This window comes from Nicotiana tomentosiformis, chromosome 5 (genome assembly GCF_000390325.3).
Source record: "Nicotiana tomentosiformis chromosome 5, ASM39032v3, whole genome shotgun sequence".
NCBI classification, from domain to species: domain Eukaryota; kingdom Viridiplantae; phylum Streptophyta; class Magnoliopsida; order Solanales; family Solanaceae; genus Nicotiana; species Nicotiana tomentosiformis.
In genome coordinates, this window is record NC_090816.1 from 95,538,903 (window position 1) to 95,554,245 (window position 15,343).

Sequence of the window (15,343 nt, forward strand, 5' to 3'; positions counted from 1 at the left end):
AGAGGTAGAGCTCAGTCTAGAGCTCGAGCAGTAGCACCTGTTGTAGAACCTCAGGTGGATCTTCAGGAGGAGGTTCCCGTTCAGATTGTACCGGTTGGACCAGTTTAGGACCCGGAAGGATTTATAGCTACTCTAGTGCTTCAGGACGCTCTAGTCCGTTTGGTGAGTCTTATGGAGGGCGTGGCCCAAAATGGTACATTTCCAGTGGCACCAGCCATCTCATAGGCTGGGAGAGGAGCATAGACTCCCACTACTCCCGCTCTGGAGTAGATGGCTCTACAGTATCAGGCTCTAGCAACCCCACCAGTTGGGGTAGTTCAGCCAGTTGTTGCAGCACAAGCCAGTGATAGGGCCGCCATGTCTTCTAAGGCCTTATTGATACTGGATAAGTTTACTAAGCTCTTTCCAGTTCACTTCAGTGGTACACCTTCTGAGGACCCACAGGATTATCTTGACCACTACCATGAGGTGCTGCGGATCATGGGTATAGTTGAGACCAATGGGGTCGATTTTGCTGTATTTCAGATGACGGGTTCCACCAAGAGGTGGTGGAGATATTTTATGTTGATCAAACCAGCTGAGTCGCCTACGCTGACTTAGGAGCAGTTCTCACGGCTATTTCTAGAGAAGTTCCTCCCTATAACATTAAGAGAGGATTTCCGTAGGCAGTTTGAGCATCTCTAGTAGGGCAGTATGACTATTACTCAGTACGAGACCTGTTTTGTGGATCTAGCCCGTCATGCTCTTCTTTTACTTCCTACTGAGAGAGGGAGAGTGAAGAGGTTTATTGAGGGACTTACTCACCCTATTAGGCTTTAGATGGCCAAGGAGACCGGAAGTGAGATTTCTTTTCAGGCAGCTGCTAATGTTGCTAGGAGGATCGAGATGGTTCTTGCACAAGAGAGAGGGCAGGGGTCTGATAAGAGGCCTCGTCAGTTCGATGGGTTTAGTGGTGCCTCGTCTGGAGGCCGGGGTAATTTTGGTAGGGGTCATCCTCCTAGGCCGTTTCATTCAGCACTCCAGGCATCCTACAGTGCACTAGCAGCTCCTATTAGTGCACCTCCAATCCAGAGTTTTTAGGGTGGTTACTCAGGTCAACAGGGATAATTTCAGGGTCAACAGTCATAGCAGCCAAGGTCCTGTTATACGTATGGTGATCTGAGGCACATTGCTAGATTCTGCCCCAAGTCTCAGGGAAACGTGCAACAGCAGGGTTCTCGTGTTATGATTCCAGCACCGGTTACTTCACCGCTTGCTCAACCAGCTAGAGGTGGAGGTCAGACCAGTAGAGGTGGAGGTTATGCCGTTAGAGCTGGAGGCCAGCCAGTTAGACGTTGTCCAAGGGACGCAGTTTAGAGTGGTGGGTCCCAACCTCGATTTTATGCTTTTCCAGCTAGGCTTGAGGTTGAGTCGTATGATGCAGTGATTACAGGTATTGTTCCAGTTTACCATAGAGATGCTTCAGTTCTATTTTATCCAGGATCTACTTATTCCTATGTGTCCTCTTATTTTTCTTCATATCTGGTGATGCCTCGTGATTCTCTAAGTGCTCATGTGTGTGTGTCCACTCCGATGGGAGATTCTATCATGGTAGATCATGTCTATCGTTTGTGCGTTGTTACTTTTGGGAGTCTTGAGACTAGTGTGGATCTTCTACTTCTTGATATGGTAGATTTTGATGTCATCTTAGGTATGGATTGGTTGTCACCTTATCGTGCCATATTTGATTTTCATGCCAAGACGGTGAACCTCGCCATGCCGGGGTTATCTCGATTAGAGTGGAAAGGACCTCCTGGTCATTCTACCAATAGGATTACTTCTTATATGAAGGCTCGACGTATGGTCGAGAAGGGGTGTCTAGCCTATTTGGCTTATATTCGCGATCCCAGTGCAGATGTTCCTTCTATGGACTCAGTACCAGTTGTTCATGAATTTTCAGAAGTATTTCCTGCATATTTTCACCAGACAGAGATATAGACCTATGTATTGATTTTGGCTCCGGGCACTCAGCCCATTTCTATTCCACCCTACCGTATGGCCCCGCCGGAACTAAAAGAACTGAAGGAGCAGTTACAAGACTTGCTTGATCATGGATTTATTAGACCTAGTGTCTCGCCCTGTGGTGTACCAGTGTTATTTGTAAAGAAGAAATATGGTTTAATACGAATGTTTTTAGATTATCGGCAGTTGAACAAGGCTACCATCAAGAACAAGTATCCACTACCAAGAATTGATGAATAATTCGATCAGCTTCAGGGTGCCAAGATGTTTTCAAAGATCTATTTGAGGTCTGGTTACCATTAGTTGAAGATTAGGGCATCTGATGTCCTCAAGACAGCTTTTTGGGCTCGGTATGGGCATTACGAATCCTAGTGATGTCATTTGGGCTGACAAATGCCCCGACAACATTATGAATTTGATTAATCGGGTGTTCAAGCCTTATTTGGATTCCTTTTTGGTTGTGTTCATTGATGATATCTTCATTTACTCCAGCAGTCGAGAGGAGCATGAGCAGCATCTTCGGAGTGTGCTTCAAACTTTGAAAAATAATCAGTTATACGCCAATTTTTCAAAATGTGAATTTCGGTTAGACTCGGTTGCCTTTTTGGGGCATGTTGTATTGGCAGAAGGTATAAAGGTGGATCCTAAGAAGATTGAGGCAGTTCAGAATTGGCCTAGACCTACTTCAGCTATAGAGATCCGGAGTTTCCTAGGTTTGGCAGGATATTATCGCCAGTTTGTGGAGGTATTTTTGTCTATAGCATCTCCATTGACCAAATTGACCCATAAGGGTGTCCCATTCAGATGGTCAGACAAGTGTGAGTTGAGATGTTAGAAGCCCAAAACTGCTTTGACTACGGCGCCAGTGTTGGTACTGCCCACAAGTTCAGGATCTTATACGGTATATTGTGTTGTATCTCACATTGGGCTTGGTACAGTATTAATGCAAGATGGCAGAGTGATTGCATACGCGTCGCGACAATTGAAAGTTAACGAGAAGAATTATCCTTTTCATGACTTAGAATTGGCAACCATTGTTCATGCGTTGAAAATTTGGAGTCATTACCTTTACGGTGTCTCGTGTGAGGTATTTACTGATCATCGTACCCTAAAGTATTTGTTCAAACAAAAATATCTCAATTTGAGGTAGAGAAGATGGTTAGAGTTGTTGAAAGACTATGATATCACTATTTTGTATCACCCTGGAAAGACCGATGTGGTGGCCGATGCTTTGAGTAGAAAGGTTGTGAGTATAGGCAGCCTTGAGTATAATCCGGTTGGTGAGAGGTCGTTAGGTGCATATGTTCAGACTTTGTCCAATCAATTCATGAGGTTAGATGTTTCAGAACCCAGTCGGGTTACAGCCTTCACAGTCGTTCGGTCTTTTTTATATGAGCGCATCAGAGAGCGACATTATTATGATCCTCGTCTGCTTGTCCTTAAGGACACGGTGCAGAACGGTGGTGCCAATCAGGTTGATGTGGGGGATGATGGAGTTCTGCAGATGTAAGGTCGTATTTGTGTTCCTAATGTGGATGGGTTTCGTGAATCAATTCTTGAAAAGGCCCACAGTTCCCGGTATTCTATTCATCCGGGTGCTGCCAAAATGTATCAATATTTGCGGCAACATTATTAGTGGAGGAGAATGAAAAAGGATATAGTTGCATATGTAGCTCGGTGTCTAAATTGTCAGCAAGTTAAGTACGAGCATCAGAGACTTAGTGGTTTGCTTCAGAAGTTAGAAATTTCAGAGTGGAAGTGGGAGCGCATCACTATGGATTTTAATGTTGGACTCCCACGAACTCAGAGAAAGTTTGACGTAGTATGGGTCATTATGGACTGGTTGACCAAGTCAGTGCATTTCATTCCAGTAGAAGTTACCTATTCTTCAGAGCGATTAGCGGAGATTTACATCCGTGAGATTGTTTGCCTTCACGGTATGCCCGTGTCTATCATTTATGATCGAGGTACACAGTTCACCTCGCACTTCTATAGGGTTGTACAAAGTGCGTTAGGCACGCGGGTTGAGTTGAGTATAACATTTCATCCACAGACAGATGGACAGTCAAAACGCACTATTCAGATATTGGAAGATATGCTTTGCGCTTATGTTATAGACTTTGGAGATTCTTGGGATCAGTTCTTGCCACTTGCGGAGTTTGCCTATAATAATATCTACCAATCGAGCATTCGGATGGCTTCACATGAAGCATTATACGGGAGGCGATGTCGTTCGCCAGTTGGCTGGTTTGAACCGGGAGAGGCTCGGTTGTTGGGTACCGATTTGGTATAGGATGCCTTGGATAAGGACAAGATTATTCAGGATCGAGTTCGCACAGCTCAGTCTAGGCAAAAGATTTATGCCGATCATAAGGTTCGTGACATTGCATTCATGGAAGGAGAAAGAGTATTGCTCCGAGTTTCACCTATGAAAGGTGTAATGAGATTCGGAAAGAAGGGCGAGTTGAGCCCTAGGTATATCGGACCCTTTGAAATTCTTGAAAGGGTGGGTGAAGTAGCCTACAGGCTCGCACTACCACCTAGTTTATCAGCAGTTCATCTGGTATTCCATGTATCTATGCTCCAAAAATATCATGGTGATCCGTCCCATGTGTTAGACTTCAGCTCAGTTCAATTGGACAAAGATTTGACTTATGAGGAGGAGCATGTAGCTATTCTAGCTCGACAGGTCCGTCAGTTGAGGTCTAAGAGTTATCCTTCAGTTTGGGTACAATGGAGAGGTCAGCCGATTGAGGCAACTACCTGGGAGTCCGAGTCAGTCATACAAAGCAAATATCCACATCTTTACACCAGCTCGGGTACTTCTCTAATTCCGTTCAAGCACGAACGTTTGTTTTAGAGGTGGAGAATGTGATGACCCAAAAATATCATTTTTAATTTAAACATTCATTTCTGTGTTTTATGAAAATGTAGGGAGCTTACCTACTATAAGTTACATATCACCTGAATAGTTGCTGTTAATGTCGTTCATTTTCTAGAAATATATTGCTTTTGAGGCCACTGTTAGTATTGTTTTCATGTTATGTTACATTGATTGGATTATGTATGTGTTGTTAGGATTGGTTTCTGGGATTCTTTGGCATGTGGATAGGCCCAGTTACAAAGAAACTCTAGTGAAAGTTTTGGAAATTTTGGGAGTTAGTAAAATTCAAGAAATTGAAATGTGCGAAAGAAGAGATAAGTTATGTTATGTGTTTGGGGGCAGACTCTACTTCTCATTCGAGGACTATTAACACGATGGACACCTATTGGATATGATAATAAGTGTACGAGGCATATTATAAGTGTTATGGGGTCTAAGGAAAGTCCTAAGTCTAAGCCAAGTTGGAAAATTTCATAATAGACTAAAGTTCCAAATGAGTACGGACAGGACCAAACTTTGGATGCGCATATCTACATATATATATATATATATATATATATATATAAGGATTTATTTGTTGTACAACCTATCAAATGAAATATCTTTGAGTCTAGTTTCTAATGCTGCAAACCGTTTGTCATTTGGACACTCCTACAAGAAGTTATGACCAGATTACTATACGCTGGTAGCATTTGTACTACCGCGCCACACCTGTGGAAAATTCCAGAACGCTCTGAAATTTCATTTCCAGACACTTTTTTCACAGCCGTCCCGCGGTGCCCCACGCACCGCGGCTGTACAAAAATGGCTTTTTATGACCCGAACCCCATTTCATTTAACTCGATTGGGGTTCATTTTTGGGGCAATTTCTGGTGTTTTAGAGAGAGGGGGAGCAATTCTAGAGAGAGGAAAGGGGAGAACTAAAGATTTCACTACTCTTCCTTGAATCAAACCTTGAAATCGCATCAAAGAGTTGCTAAGGCTTCAAAGAGGTAAGAATTTCTTTCCCCAATTCTTCAATTTCGAAATCCAACTAGAAATAGATAATTAGTGATGATTCTTGGATGTGAGAGTATTAGTTATACATGCTTGTACCAATAAGGTTTGTGGGAAGATTGTTGAGTTCAAATGGGTAACGATTGGGTTGAAAATGACAGAAACTTCAAAGACTTGAATTGAGGATTTGAAAGGCATTTTGATGTCAGAATTCAATAATTTTTGTATGGTTGAACTCGTATCGGAACATGTATTCGGATTTCGTAAGTTTTTTCGGGATTCGATACGTGAGTCCCACTATAGAGTTTTAAAATAAATTTCGGATTTTAATCTAGAAAATTAGTAAATTCATATTGAATTAATTCCTACGATTTGTATTAAGTATATTGAATTGTTTATGACTAGATTTGAGGATTTCGAGCACGAATTAGCGAGGCAAAGGTTTATTGGAATCTTGAATTTAGTTGCAAAGTGAGGTAAGTGTCGTGGTTAACCTTGACTTGAGGGAGTAGGACTTATTTGTCTATTTGCTATGTGATTTAATGTGTGGGTACAACGTATATGTGAGGTGACGAGTACTTATGCGTTGTGGTTGAGTCAAACCATGCGTGTGGAATTTGTTTATTATTAATAATTGCCTATTTAATTAAGATATTCCTGTTAAGTTTATTATTGATTATTTGATCATTATTCATGTAATTATTATTCATTTAATTATTGTTGAATATTTTGGAAGGTGAAGTCGGTATTTTAGTATTGAATTGATTGATAAGTACATATCCCCGCATTTAAATACTTTTCCAAATTTATATTATTATATTCATGGTAAGGAAGAGTGTAAAAGCACGAAGGGTGATGTCGTGCTATTTTTATTATTTATAATATCATTGTCATGGTAAGGAAGAGTGTAAAAGCATGAAGGGTGTTGTCGTGTCATTTGTGAGTGTAAAAGCACGAAGGGTGATGCCGTGTCAAATGAGAATAAAAGCACGAAGGGTAGTGCCATGTCATTTTCATATCAGCAGTTTCTCATTTTATTGTTGAGGAATTATTTAACTGCTAAGTGACAATTCTCCTGCTGAAATTATTATATCAACCCCCTTCGCATGTTCCCTCCCAAATTTATAAAGTGTTATTTATTGATTTATTGTTGCTTCATATTTGTATATACTTATACAGGTTGTTTACGTATGTGTCCTGTCATAGCCTTGTCACTACTTCGTCGAGGTTAGGCTCGACAATTACGAAGTACTTGGGGTCGGTTGTACTCATACTACACTATGTACTTCTTATGCAGATTTTGGAGTTGGTCCCAGTAGCGTACCATAGACGTGCTCAGATTCAACTACTCAAAGGAGACTTGAGGTATAACTGCACAGCGTTCGCAGTTCTAAAGTCCACTTATATCTTATCTTAGTTGTGTATTATCTTTCAAACAGCTTGAATTTTATTCAGACCTTTATTTTTATTATTCTAGTAGCTCGTCCACTTGTGACACCAGATTCGTGGATGTATTTTGATAATTCGGTATTTATGGTCTTCCACACTTTATTTCAGTAATTGACTTCTATTTAATTAAATTTGATTTTAAATAGTTAAGATTATTTTAACGTTGGCTTGCCTAGCAAGTGAAATGTTAGGCGCCATCACGATCCTGAAGGTGGGAATTTCGGGTCGTGACATGTGCGGTCCGCACTTGCTTCTACGGCTGTAGAAATACTTCTGCAGATCGCACTTTTGGTCTGTTGCGCCCCTTTTTGCCTTGTAAGACGGAACACTCCCTTTTGAGTTGGATTTCTTTATTTTATCCCAAATCTCCAACATTCCTGCAATTTGTACATTTTCATTAGTTTTGGGAACATAAATCAATACTTTCGGACTAAAATAAAAGTAAAAAGGTACTAATAAGTGGTCAAAATCTACACTTATCAACTCCCCTAAACTTAAGTCTTTGCTTATCTTCAAGCAAATAGATTAGTTCTCACCTCCTCAAAGTGAAAGGTCATTTCAGCGAGGCAATGGTAAGCCATCCATACTCAGTTGGAACCAACAATTACCGACACTACTCATGTATTATCAATAAGGTGACAAGTCAAGTATCATGCACAAATAGTTCTAATGTGACTTTTAAGCTTTAATAATTGACTTTACTCATCAAAGACTCTTGTTCTATCATGTAGGTCATGGTAGACCCCAAACTCTTCCTCCTCTACCTTCCATTTGCCAAGCCCACTTCAAAAGTTTGCACTCAATCTTAAGATTCAAGAAATGTTCCCTCACAAGAAAATGTCACAAGTACGGCTTCAAGTACTATAGGCTTGCCCTCATGTAGATCACCACTAATGTAAGCTCACTCGGTTCGAAATCAAGTAGGATTTCTTTCGGGTTGTAATGAAGCCTTTTGGATTAGGGTAGGATACCATATGGGTAAGTGGTTACACCTTTCCTTAAGCATTTCACATTTTCATTTCTCGACTCACAATTACCAATTCTTAAAGGCATTTTCTTTTTATTGAGGGCTAGAGAGACTTGACATCACTCTTTCTTGCTCATTTCATTATTTTTCTCCCTTGATTCTCATGCTAGGGATCATTACCTCTTTTTGAATCCATCAACCATTTCACTTATTCTCTTTTTGCATTTTTCTTTTTGTTCTTTTTATTTTCTTTCCTTCTCTTTTCGCAAAGATCATTTCTTTTCTCTTTTTGGTGCCTTGATACCTCTTTCAAATTCCTCAATTATCCCCCTAAACTTATACCTTAAGACACTTATTTTACAAGAGTGTTAAGGAAGGTTCGGGTGCCAAGAGAAGATCATGACAAAATGGGTAAAAGCTTATAACATGGTTATCAAATGATAAAGGCTATAGGCTTAAAGGGGGTTGACTAGGGATAATGACATAGGTTGGCAATAGAAAGCTCAAACGGGCCAAGGAAAGCCTGCAAGCATTTCTCAAATCAAGCAAAACTTAGGATTTCGCCTTGAAACACATTCGGGGCAAGTTCTGGACCATTTGCACGTATACTTGGACTAACAAAAAATCACCTCACCTCTCACACAATTACACCGTAAAAGAGGATAGAGTCGAGAGCCTACAATAACCACACTCAAGTATAAAGATCAGTATGGTTCAATAAACCACTCGATGATTACCAAAGTCAACTAAAGAGTCTCAAAGTCACTAACTAGAGCCATTTTCTTTCCAAAAACCTTATTTCAAACCATAAGCACGTATTTAAGTGTGTTGGTACCAAATGAAGTATGAATAACTCTTTTTCGAGAATGAATTGATTAGGCTTTTTATTCATTACTACTACTATTATTATTATCTAAATACAAAAACGGACTCAATCCCTTAAGAAGGTTGTCACACCATCCATTGTTGGAACGAGTCACCCGGTTCACACAAAAAATACCTTTGGAAAGAACCATGGCGTTAAGAAAATCAAAGGCTTATTATCTATGAAAGCGTAAAAACGAAGCTACTAACAAAACAAGAACTAAAGTAGAAAAAATAAAGAAGCTAATGAATAATAACTACTAAAGATAGATAACTAGATATAAGAAAAGGAATAGAAACATCCAATTATTACAGTCCAAATGTATCCAAAATGTGTCAATATCAAATCAAATAAACTGTACCCCACCCTCCCCTACCCCCACTCCCACCTCAGATAAAAGTAAGCATTGTCCCCAATGCTTAAAAAAATAAGAGTGAAAGGAGAGAGAGTGAATAAAACTCCCTAAGGATCCTTGGACATCTCAGTGTCCCCAGCAACATCATCTCCCTTTGGGTCAGCCGATTGTATCTCATCATCATCAAATCTAGGCGTGGCGGGAGTGGTAAACATCGCACGCACTATCTCAGCAGTGTCGGCAGCAAGGTCTGGCTCCTCAGACTACCTAACTGGTACAACCGGTACAGATGGTGTTGATGGATCTGGGGGCGGACTGGTTTGGGTCAAGTAACATATCAAAGGGTAGATCCCAGCCGTCGCAAGTCTGGTCACCTCCTTTCACATCTTGTCAGCTGATTTCTTGCTTGCCTGGGACTTCCTCATCTACTTCACTTCTTTGCCCAACTCCTTAATAACCGACCTGTGTTGTACCAGAGTGTCCATGATCATCTTCTGGTTGTCCAGGATCTTCTTCAACTTCTCATAAAGATCAGAGGAGACTTATGGTGCCTGTGTACATTACTACGCTGCAATAGTACTAGATAAGTTAGACAACTTTGAAGTAGTTGTTTGCATCTAGTTGTTGAGACTTGCCAATGTCTGGGAGACTGGTAGAGTAGATAATGGAGTTGTAGGCATAGGCACTGGCCTTAGAGCTGGAGCAAGGGCTGCCCTGGGGGTTGTGGTAGGAGTTGAAGATGATGGCAAAGGCATAGCAACAACACTGGAAGAGGGCTCAGTAGAGGTGGATGGAATGTCACATGTCTCAGTAACTACCACTGTCGGCTCATCAGACTGTCCTGTGGTGGTAAAAGGCTAAGCTCTCTTCTTTGGGTTGGTCTCATCCATCAGTGAATACCAATAAAATGGCTTATTCGACTTCACCTTGGTGTCAAATGATCCCGGATTTACCTTTGCATCAGTGAGGTACTATGTGATAGTGTTAGGATAAAGGTATGCCAACCTAGACTACTGTGCTATCAATGAAATATTGGCTGACATCACGGCACCCATATTAATTGGGTACCCGACCATGATGGAATCCATAAGGACAACCCAAGAAAGAGGTAGATGAGTCTCATTCTGGAACGGATCAAGTCTACTACAAACAAAGTTCTGACATCCCTTCACCTCGAAGCTCAATGTGTTCCGTTGAATGAGAACCCTAACAGTAATCCAAGGTGGTGGTGGCCCTGGTGGTGCTAAGATCTATGTCAGCCAAGGTCGAACTTCTTCCTTCATTGCACATTTCTCTAGATACTCCTTCGGCTCCAAGTCCTCAAACCCCAAGTATGCGTTTAGTGTATGCTGATCAAACCTCACCTTGAGGTTGCGTACTTTGGTCACCTTCATCCCCTTCTTGATGTGAGAAACATTTACATAGAACTCTCAGACGAGGTACTCCTTGGCATCCTCAACTCTCTTAGTAAACCACATCCAAGCCTTTCTTGCTCTGAATTGCCTCAACATCGCCGGGTTATATTTATCCAAATCCTTCAATAGGAACTGCCGCTGAAGTGTCAAATATCACATTGGCCAGCACATACAGAAACCAGTGAAGCCTTCAAGCTAACAAACCTATCCTCCCATATATCCTTTTTCTTCGATCTCTCCAGACCCGTGGATGTACATTCTCCCCATCAACCATCATCAGGGATATCTTGTACAATCTGTCTCACTGTGTCTGGTATATCTACTGGCTCAAAGGTCTGGCTAGCACTCTCTGACTCCTCAGAAGTGCTGTGAAATAAAGTGGCCGACACTGCATGGATGTATACTCCTCCTGAACAGAGGTTGAGTTGCCCTCCAAAGCTTCCCTAGACGGGACATAGGAACTAGACTCGAAGAGGTCTGCACCTCTCCCTTTGCCTGTCATGGCTTTCTTTCTCATGGTTTTGGGCTGGCCAAGGGGAAAGGTACCTCTACTTCGACCCTTAGAAGATTCACTTCTTCCCTTTGTAGTGTCGCCTCAGCCTCACGATTAAACCATTGTCTGTATCAAAGCAAAGAAGACTATTAGTTGTAAGTCATCATTCAACACATTCAAGACTTACGTAGGTACGGGGGAACAATGTGGACACGGTAGGGTTATGACTAAAATAACAGGTTTGCAGGTATTGGGTTCTACGGTCCGCTTTTGTTTTATGTGCGTCCGCGGAATGGAATTGTGGTCTGCCAAATTTTGATGTGTGGCCGCAGAATGGAAGTGCGGTCCACACTATTGCAAGTGCGGCCGCACTTTAGACATTCAAAGTTCAGAGGCTCAGAAGCCTCTCGGAAGATAATGCGAAGCATGAATTGCGGCTGCAGTCGAAATCTGCGATCCGCATAATTTTAGTTGCGTCCTTCCTAAGGTTTTAGCGGTCCGTACAATTTAAGTGCGTCCGTAGATGCACTTGCTTCACTAAGTTTCCTAAAACTCCTAATCTGCGGACCGCACAAATTCAAGTGCGACCACAGATTTCAAAAACTACGTATAGTCAAACTTTTCTACTTAGATCTTTTAATTACTTGCACAAATAGAGATGGAAACATGGTATAAACATGAAATTTCACTAACCCAATCCCATTAGAGCATGTATTATGATTTCCCAGTTCAGATCTACCCCGTATGGACACATGGATGAACTCTAATAACAGATGGCCTAAAATGAACTAAAATTTTAAAAAATAAACTAACACACAAATTCAACATGAAATGAAGCATACCAGATAGAGTGAGTGCACTGGGTGTATAAGCACAGGTGGTTGTGTGTGGGAATAGTGAAAATCTCTCAAGTAAGTTGCAGAATAAAAGTGATTTGCTAGGAGAGGGAAGTGTAAAATGAACTCATGTTTCCTATTTATACTAAACGTCTTAAGAGGGGAAAAAGTCAAGTGCGGCCGCAGATTTTCAATTGAGGTCTGCACTTTATCACCTGGGGTAGCATGCTCTGCTATTAATGTGTGGTCCGCACATTTTTGTGTGCGGCCGTAGATTTCACGTGCGATCGCAAATTAGCCTACGCACTGATAAGTTCAAACTTCATAGAGTTAACATTTTTATACTTTCTCAATATTCCAATTGTGCAGTCCGTATGAGAAATGTACAGCCGCGATTGCCCTCCTGCTGTGGCACACAGAAACCTGTGGTACGCAGATCCTTGAACACTTAGCCATCCCTTAGTGCACCCTTCTTTCAAGTCACACCTAAACCTGTAGCACACTTCAAATCAAGTTAGAACACAAATAACACCTAACAACAAAAGAAAAGGAAAAGAATATGGGTTGCCTCCCAAGAAGCGTCTAATTTAACATCGTGGCACGACGCAAAATACCTTAAAGTGAAGTGAATGACTGCCACCATATGGCTATCTCCAACCTTGCCCAAGTAGTGCTGCACTCAGTGACCATTGACTCGGAATATTTCATTGTTTTTGTTCTTCAAGTCTAATACACCAAAAGGTTTACACCAACAATTTCAAATGGACCACTCCACTTGGATTTTAGCTTCCCGGGAAACATTCTCAACCTTGAGTTAAACAACAATACAAGATCATCCACCTCGAACTCTTTGTTCCAAATGTATTTGTCATGAAGATATTTCATCTTTTCTTTGTACAAGGATGAACTCGCATATGCATGGTACTGAAACTCATCCAATTCATTCAAATGTACAACCCTCAAGTTAGCGGCTACATCCCAATAAAGATTCAACTTCTTTAGAGCCCACATTTCCTTGTGCTCTAGTTCAACCGGAAGATGAAAAACGTTTTCGAACACCAATAGGTATAGAGACATTCCGATAGGTGTTTTGTCAGTCGTCCGATAAGCCCATAACGCATCATCAAGCTTCTTGGACCAATCCGTCCAATTAGCATTCATCGTTTTAGACAAGATACTCTTTATCTCCCGGTTGGAGACTTCCACTTGCCCCCTAGCTTGTGGGTGATAGGGAGTCGTGACCTTGTGAGTAACACCATACTTGCCAAGTAAAGTGTCAAAAGCCTTGTTGCAAAAGTGTGACCCCTCATCGCTTTTGATTGCACGTGGAGTACCAAATCTTGTAAAAATATTCTTCTTCAAGAAGGCCACTACACTTCTCGCCTCATTATTGGATAAAGCGGCGGCCTCAACCCATTTGGACACATAATCCACCGCGAGCTAGATATAGGTGTTTCCACAAGAACTCACAAAAGGGCACATGAAGTCAATGTCCCAAACATCGAAAATATCAATCTCCATGATGGTTGTGAGAGGCATTTCGTTTTTCTTTGAGATTCCACCAGCCCGTTAACATTCATCACATCTTTTCACCAACTCGCTAGCATCCTTGTCAAGAGTAAGCCAATAGAAACCAAAACTAAGCACTTTGGCCGCCGTTCTTGCTCCACCATGATGATCACCATATGGCGAAGAATGCCAAGCCCCAAGAATATCACCTTGCTCTTCTTCCGGTACACACCTCCTAATCACATTATTCGTACAAATCCGGAAAAGGTATGGTTTATACCAATAATAATCTTGACAATCCCTTTTGAGCTTCTTCCTTTGTCTTGAAGAGAAGTCATCCATAATGATTCCACACACAAGAAAATTTTCCAAGTTCGGGAATCATGGTACCTCTTTCATTTAAATTGCCAAAAGTTGCTCATCGGGAAATGAGTCATTGATCAAGGCCATCATATGGCCTCCCCTCCTCCTCCAAACGAGACAAGTGGTATGCCACTTGGTTTTCACTACCTTTCCTATTTTGGATGTCAATATCAAATTCTTGTAACAAGAGTACCAATCTCATCAACTGAGCTTTGGAGTCCTTTTTGCTCATAAGGTAATGAAGCGCCACATGATCCGCAAGGAGCTCTTTCTCCGTAACGGTATAGTTGACTTAGGCACTATTCATGCTCTTACTAGCATAGTATACTGGATGGAAAATCTTGTTGATATGTTGCCCCAAAATAGCCCCAAACGCTACGTCACTTGCATCACACATGAGTTCAAAAGGTACACTCCAATTTGAGTGGTGATGATGGGAGTAGTTGTCAACTTGAGATTCAATAATTCAAAAGCTCTAATGCAATCATCATTGAAATTAAACTTGGCATCCTTCTCAAGGAGCTTGCACAACGGGTTCACCACTTTAGAGAAATCTTTGATAAAGCGCCGGTAAAAACCCGCATGGCCTAAGAAACTCCGCACACCCTTCACCGAAGTTGGGGTGGAAGTTTAGAAATCACCTCAATCTTTGCCTTGTAAACTTCAATTTCATTCCTTGAGATTTTATGGCTAAGGACAATACCTTCCTCGACCATGAAATGGCATTTCTCCCAATTGAGTAGCAAGTTGGTTTCTTCACATCTAGCCAACTCTTTGTCCAAATTTGCAACACAATCATCAAAAGAATCCCCAACCATCGAGAAGTTATCCAAGAAAACTTCAAGGTAATCTTCCACCATGTCCGTGAAAATAGCCAATATACACCATTGAAAAGTCACTGGTGTATTGCATAAACCAAATAGCATCCGCTTGAAAGCAAAAGTATTATAAGGACATGTAAATGTTGTTTTCTCTTGATCATCCTGGGCAATGAGAATTTTGTTTTAGCCCGAGTACCCATCAAGAAAGCAATAGAAAGCACGGTCGGCCAATCTATCGAGCATTTGATAAAAGAAAGGAAGTGGAAAGTGATCCTTCCTTGTTACTTTGTTGAGCTTGCGGTAATACATACATACCATCCAATCGGTCACCGTTCTTGTAGGAATCAATTCAATCTTGTCATTGGTAACCACCGTCATGCCCCCCTTCT

At 41.4% G+C, this 15,343-nt stretch overlaps 1 protein-coding gene across 1 annotated transcript; it reads right to left on the minus strand.

Moving 5' to 3' along the window:
* Positions 1-11,198: 11,198 nt before the first annotated feature.
* On the minus strand, positions 11,199-14,112 carry LOC138892822 (uncharacterized). The gene is made up of 5 exons (XM_070176565.1): positions 13,855-14,112; positions 13,219-13,701; positions 12,876-12,934; positions 11,479-11,551; positions 11,199-11,375 (listed from the first exon to the last, which is right to left on the minus strand). Exons 1-5 carry the CDS (start codon positions 14,110-14,112, stop codon positions 11,199-11,201), a joined length of 1,050 nt encoding a protein of 349 aa, XP_070032666.1.
* Between the last annotated feature and the right edge of the window lie 1,231 nt (positions 14,113-15,343).

What these genes read in the sequence shown, in the direction of transcription:
- LOC138892822 (XM_070176565.1), bottom strand. Translation starts at nt 14,112, where the DNA reads ATGGATGACTTCTCTTCAAGACAAAGGAAGAAGCTCAAAAGGGATTGT. An exon ending in ATGTAGCCGCTAACTTGAGG is followed by an intron (nt 12,935 to 13,218) that starts GTTGTACATTTG and finishes CACTGAGTGCAG; the next exon opens with CACTACTTGGGCAAGGTTGG. An exon ending in TTCTAAGGGTCGAAGTAGAG is followed by an intron (nt 11,376 to 11,478) that starts GTACCTTTCCCC and finishes TGTCCCGTCTAG; the next exon opens with GGAAGCTTTGGAGGGCAACT.